The sequence below is a fragment of the Oreochromis aureus genome, linkage group 3 (genome assembly GCF_013358895.1).
Source record: "Oreochromis aureus strain Israel breed Guangdong linkage group 3, ZZ_aureus, whole genome shotgun sequence".
NCBI classification, from domain to species: domain Eukaryota; kingdom Metazoa; phylum Chordata; class Actinopteri; order Cichliformes; family Cichlidae; genus Oreochromis; species Oreochromis aureus.
Genome location: NC_052944.1, coordinates 1,553,558 through 1,560,326, shown reverse-complemented (window position 1 = coordinate 1,560,326; position 6,769 = coordinate 1,553,558). Strand labels below are relative to the sequence as shown.

Below are 6,769 nucleotides of genomic sequence, written 5' to 3'. Positions count from 1 at the left end.
AATGTCAACAGTATTTTCCTTTCTTTTCTTTTTTCCAAATTCATGTAGTCAAGTTTTAGGATAAAACACATAAAAGTGATTTCAGTTTACTGTTAATTTTGTTTAACAGTGACTGTAAGAGTGAAATACAAAGGGCGCAGCTTTCTTTCCTGACCGTCATGAACATGCTACAGATTGTGCCCCTCCACCCACCATCTTCCGCCATGGTGAACATTAAGCTCTGCATTAAAACCACATGCAAATAAGCTGTGTTGCTTTCGCACAAACGCTTGATGTCTTTCTTTTTGGCTGTTTAGATCAACAGCTTTAATGCATATAACCAGAAGTAAGAGGATCTGTTGATGGTCATTTAGCTGTGGCACCCCACCATAAGCCATCGTCCATTGGCCGGCCGACCCCACAGTCTGAGAAACAAGGCAGTGGGATAATGCAGCATGTCACAAATTTCATATGATCTTGGACTGCTTTCATCAACATGACTTGAATGGTTTCCACGGTCTCCAAATATTAGACATGATTCCATCATTAAATCTGCAGCAGTGAAATGATGCTGCCTTAACGTGCATGAAAGACTGATTTTAGCAGCTTGCTGAATCTATACCACAGCAATGTTACCACAAAGGCGGGTGGGGGAAGTGTGGGTGGGAGTCCTCCCAGGTAAGGTACACCTAATAAAACGCCAAGTAAGAGTATTTGTATTTGTATGTATAAGAAAGAAACTACTCATAATCTAGTCAGTGGTGAATTTATATCTCCTGTATTCATTACGATTTTGCTAAACTAATTCCGATCTTTTATCTTCTGTCAAATCTGTTAATGCATTTTATTTGTCTTCTACTAATATATTACAGGAAAACTGTGCTTGGAAAAAAAAATCTTGTAAAGACTTGATGACAATGTTGGCCTCAGTCTTGGTACATGCTTTAAAAATCTACAATATTACATGCTGGGACGGAGCTTCAAAGCAGTGAGATCACAATCCAAAGAAGTGGTGAAGGTGTTAACAATGCGTGTTACTGAAACAGGCAAAACACACCTCATTCATTTTAGTGCTCCTGCAGATGTTTGTGCTGCAACATTTTGTGGGCAAGTTATTGTATCTCAGTGGCGAGACAGATAGAAGTTGTTCTTTATTGAAACTTCCTTAGTGAATCAAATCACAGTATGCTAAGTTTGGCTTTAGATAAATGGAAAGTCATCTCTTTAGAACTAGTTTTCACAAGTTCATCTGCTAACCCATGTTAGTGCTTGGACTTCTAGTTTCGTAGTTCTATTTTATGCTTACCTTGTATTTCCTTGTGTCTTTTCATGGATCTCCAATTCTCCAACCTGGCTGCACTCTCACTTACCTGGACGCTGGTGATTGCTGTGCATCACAAGCCACAGTTTCATGCTCTGTTTGCCTTCTCGCTTCATCTGCCTGCCCTCCTGTCACCATCGTCCTGGATGACTGGATCACCCAGGCTGGACTCACTGCTCATGCTCACACCATCTCAATTGTAAAAAGGCTTTCATGGCAAAAAGGCTAGCAAGGTTATTGATGGCAAGGTTGATGGCCATGTTACTCTGAAATTCCATTTTTGGAAGCTATTAAAAACAATGACAGTGGGGTTCTCTACATGGAGTTTACAATAGCCAGAGGATTATACAAAATTCATCAATAAATATATTATATCTGTTCATACAGAATGGTAGTTCAGTTTAATTTTACACATAAGTTGTGAACAAACCAGAAAAAACTCAAACACATTTTGATGACTTATGTTTTATTACAACCTGCAAGTCTGTTGCTTCAGCTTTAATGAGATTTTATGTGTGATTATATACATGCATTTTGCATTAAGATTCAAGTTCAAAATTTAATTAGAGCTTTAACTGCCCAGAGAAGAGTCTGTAGCTCTGGCAGGTGGATGTCACAGTGGCAAGACTTTGCACCAACCAAACAACCAAAAAAGCTGATGCAGAGTCTGGCCTCACATACTTGTACAAAGCTGCAGGACTTTTAGCAGCAACAGAGCCTGTAAAATAAGCCTCAGAGATTAGATGAGTCTCTTCCTGTCAAACAAGGTAAACTACATCTGTGTTACGATTACACTACAGCAGAGCCTCACTCACTTTCACTATAAGATAATCTAAGCTATACATCAAAGTCCTCACTAGCTCGTCCCCATCAACCATCATCAGTCACTATTTTTTATCAACTAACAACATAATGTTTGAGAGAGTTTTTGTGTTGCTTTTCCTGTGAGTCTATCTCGTAGCAGCGTACACAACATTTGGCTCCAGCTCTCTCTGTGGTACAGGCCTTCTGATTTTTGTTCTGATGTGTAGGGTTAGACAAAATTCTGCCCTATTGGGAATACAGACGACACAAAGACTGTAATGTTTCATTTGAAATTCATTTGGATCTTTGATTTTCTAAAATGTACATTTTCAGTAACAGAACTCAACCTAACCCAAGACTGATTGCAGGTGACCAGTGGATGTTAATTGATGAATGATTGAATCGGACAATATATAAATCAATCAATCTGAATCTACGGTTAAAATAGATTACCTCACTGCGTTGTGGATTCTGTCTGTCATCTTCAGCTATTTGATAGAAAAGCTACATCTGTTAGTTATTCACTCAAAACTGTTGCATGTTTAGTTTAAGTTTAACTAAATAAATACCTGTATAAAATTTCCTGATCTTGACAATCAGACCGATGATGACCAGGAGAAGGAAAACAGTTAAACTGCCCAGGATCATAGTGGATGGATTTTGTGATCTACCTTCTACAAGAAAGAAAACTAAATTACATTATTTAATCAAAAATAAATAATTGGAACAATAAATAAGAGTATTCTTATTTTTTTTGACAGGTACTACAAATAGTACATATCTTAATTATTGCTAATGAATCAACAGAGAAAAAAAATCAATCTTACCTTGAACCTTTAAATTTGTTGCACCATAAACTATTAACTTTTCAGAACTGTCCTCACCACAGAAATACAGCCCAGAGTCAGATGAATCCACTTGTTTGATCTCAAGAAATAGCACAGAGGTGTTGGATGTCATGTTGAATTTGCTATTTTGAAATCCTTCATGAAAAGTCGCATTGCTCTCAGGGCTGAACATAGAAGAGATTTTTCCTTTTCTGTTTGTCATTCTGAACCAGGATAAGCGAACATAAAGTCTGCTAAGGTTGGAGCACTGCAGCGTGACTTCTTCACCAGGCTGAACCTCCACAGTGTGAAACTCGAAGGCTAAGACAGAGATCCAACCTGGAACAAACAACGAGCATTAATGACATGTACGTAAGGTTCAGTCCTGCTGGATTACTGTATAGAAGTAAATGTAAAAAAAGTGACAGATGTACTTACTGAAGGTGCAGAGTAAAACTGCTTTCATGTTCATCATTGTGACACACAACACTACTATTTTACTAACTGAACTGTGCTTCAGTAAAAGTGATCTGTACATAAAGAGGCGGGCTGTGCTTTTATATGTTCAGTTAGTCAGACTGACAGTGACGGTGCTTTTAGGAGCACGAGTGCAAACTGACACTGAGTAACAAAAACTGGGTATCATTAAAATCCAGTGTGATATTATTTTCATGTAAGTAAAGTTTCTGCAAAAGGCTGTTTACAAAAGACACGTCAGTAAATTTATACAGTATTATATATTCTTTGTTGTATTTGTATATTTATCACAGTCATTATTCAGTTGCTGGTTTTGTTACTGTTCACAAGTTTTGGTGCAGACTGTTCACTTCACATCTGTCTACAGACATCAAGTTTAAGTGTAATTTAAATAAGTAAGCTCTTTAATCACTTATTTGCTTTCCTGGTGATTGTCTGCTGGTCTATTCTTTATCTCACCTCCACTTTCCCACACTGTAAAACTCAATGTTGAAATCATTGCTCCAGTCCAATCATCTTTTTGCCCGCCTTCTTCAAGTCAGTAAGCCTCCATTTTGTGTACTTGAAATCACACTGCTCATCTTGCATTCTCACTTGTGGCCTGCTTCGTAGGGACCCTCCAAGTCACTCAGTGCTCCAGCCAAGCCTCCATCCTACCTTCAGCACTACACTCTGGAGGGTCCTGTCCTAATTCCAAACCCTACTTTGATTCAGTTCTGCTGTAATGAACCACTGAGTCTAACTGCCAAATACCATCATTGAATTCTGTTTATCAATAAATGATGTTCAGTGTCTTCTCATGACCTGTCCTTTTGAAATGCTGTGCACATCATTCATAGTATAGTTGTTAGTGTACCTGTCATGTTCTGTGGGAGTGTCTGGAGATTTTCCAGGGTGTGTCAGAGGTGTCCAGACCATCCTCCAAGGCAGAGATTTCGCCACCTCACCTGCTCCTCTTCCAGGAGCAACCAGAAGGAGGGTTTTTAAATCAGCACTGCCTGCTTCTCATCGCCAGTTCGTCCTACTACCCCTGGTGGTAACTTGGCTTCCTAGTGTTCTGTTAAATGTTCCATGTTCCGTCTTGTATCTAACGCTGCTCTCTGTCCTCAGTTCCTACAGGATTCTCCTCCTGCCACGCTCACACTTCAGTGCTTGTCCGATTTAGTCCATGTACCACAGTCAGGTCTCAAACCAAGGACTTCCATACTCACCTCGTTCACCCGTCTGCCCTCCTGCCTGTTGTCACTCCTCTGGGACTGGATCTCCTCCTTCACTCTGCTCACCCCACTGGACACTCTCACGAAAACCTCACCAGGACTCACCACCTCCAATCTGCAAGTAAGCACATCCAATGGCTAATCATTCACTTGCCTTCCTGCCCAGTAGCCTCCCTTTACTCTGTTGCAGATCTCTCCATTCCTTGGCTCTCTGTGTGCTCCCTGTGTTTAAGCGTTTCTCCCCTCTTGCCCTTCTTCAGCTCTAGGCCCCAAAAGTTCACTTAGTATTTCATAAGGAGTTACCTGCGCAGTGATGCTAATGTTAATGATAAATTAAACCAATAGCTCCATAAAATTCACAGTGACATCAGTCTGCACGCCAGGAGAGTTAATGACAGAAAGCTTGGCCATGATAATGCAAGTGAGGTTTATTAAATTCAAATGTATCTTACTGTGACACTTTCACCTGGTGTGGTTTTGACGTCTAACTTCACATCTTAAAACGTAAAAAATTTTTAGCAGACTAAAGGCTGTGCAAATGTCACCTTACTATAGCTGAGAGCAGTGAAGCGAGTTTGTGAAGTTAGGTGTGACCAAGTACTGCAGAGTGCAGTGAAATAATGGTAATTATTAAATAAAGGTAATTTACCACCAGCATCATGTGACCTGGCCTATGTTTGCTGAGCACACAGGAAAAAGCACTCTGAGCAGCTCTTCTAACAGACTCAACTCAGTCTCCACTGTCTCTGAACAAAGTAGCAGCTGCGTAGTGACCATAAAAGTTCCATGATCATATCAACCAAAACTGACAGTATACACAGTCCTTATTAATATGTACTGTATGTGCATCTGCCTGTTTAATACTTCATGAGTCAACCTTTCCCGTCAGTTTAATTTTAACCTGGATTGAATTGGATCAGTTTAAACAGACCTGTTTGTTTCTTTGTTTTGACACAAAAACAAAACTAAATTAGAGGATGTAAGAATTCTAAGACCAAGATCACAATACAAATACAGCCGAACACGTACCAACAACAACACTGCAGGACCTAGTTCAGCTTTTAAGCCAGCAAGGCGTGATTGCGGACGCCGCTCAGGTGCATCCGTCTTCCCCGCAGCGGTACCGCAGACTACATCCCGCCACATATATGTATATATGTAGATTAATATATAAGAGTTTTTGGCCATGATTCTTTCTTAAATTCATTTTATTTATTTTTTTAAGAGCTACATTTTGGGGTGGGTCATTCACGGATGCTTTCTGTGATGCAATTCGAGTCCTTGTTGTTTGTTAGTGCTCAGAAGTCATCAGGTCTTCATATTGTCCTGGCTGTTTGCCTTGATTTTAGCTGAAGACGGCTTATTGTCAAGTTTGACTGAACAGACTCGGGTACAGACTTGAGGAAAAGTGCAAAGATGGTTTATTTACAAAACACAAAGTGAGTATATACAGAATGTGAAGGGAGTTCAGTGGTTCCAGGGTTCCACGGGGTATGGTGAAGAGAATTCCACACACACTCTCCGATATGTTCCCACACTCCTCTTCAGCCACGCCACTCCACTCTTGCAACTTCACTCACGGTCAGGAAATCCAGGGATAAGAATCAAGGACGTGACCAGGAAATTTATATATAGAACAGATGAGAAATCCGGACCAGGAATATCACAAGGAAGCACGAGAGTGGGTTTGAGCTGGGCTACACTAACGTGAGTAGTACAGTCTTCCATTGACGAGAAGCACCGAGCCACTGACTTAAAAAGTTGCCGGGAGTAGCAGGATAATGAGCCACAGGTGAGTACCTGCTTCCAGGTGTGTTGGCCAAAAATGGAAGCCCACAGTGAGCTCCGCACAGGCGAGGAGGAGACAGTAGAGGAGAGCAAGAGAGAAGAAAAACAATAACAAATACCTGAAGCCTTATTGAGCCGGCCGGGCAGACACAGGGACCATGACACTTACAGCTGAAATGTGTCCATTTATTGCACTATAAGAAATATAGTGATGTGTCTTCATTGAGTACAATTTTTTGTTTTTTCTTTTTTCTGATGTGTGAACTGAACTAAAGGTTTTTAACCCGTATCATTCCTTGCATTACTGCTTGACCAATGGCTGATTGGATGCTTAGACTAATAAGCAGAAAAGTGCA

General features: G+C 40.4%; 1 protein-coding gene across 1 annotated transcript; it reads right to left on the bottom strand.

Moving 5' to 3' along the window:
- Positions 1-2,197: 2,197 nt before the first annotated feature.
- On the bottom strand, positions 2,198-4,681 carry LOC120438850. The gene is made up of 5 exons (XM_039609294.1): positions 4,265-4,681; positions 2,932-3,270; positions 2,674-2,778; positions 2,558-2,592; positions 2,198-2,350 (listed from the first exon to the last, which is right to left on the bottom strand). Exons 1-5 carry the CDS (start codon positions 4,269-4,271, stop codon positions 2,198-2,200), a joined length of 639 nt encoding a protein of 212 aa, XP_039465228.1. The 5' UTR covers positions 4,272-4,681.
- Positions 4,682-6,769: the final 2,088 nt, after the last annotated feature.

Excerpts from the sequence above, each read along its gene's own strand:
- LOC120438850 (XM_039609294.1), bottom strand. Across the intron at positions 2,593-2,673 it reads GATCAGGAAATTTTATACAG|CTGAAGATGACAGACAGAAT; the intron begins GTATTTATTTAG and ends TCTATCAAATAG. Across the intron at positions 2,351-2,557 it reads AGAATCCACAACGCAGTGAG|GGCAGAATTTTGTCTAACCC; the intron begins GTAATCTATTTT and ends TATTCCCAATAG.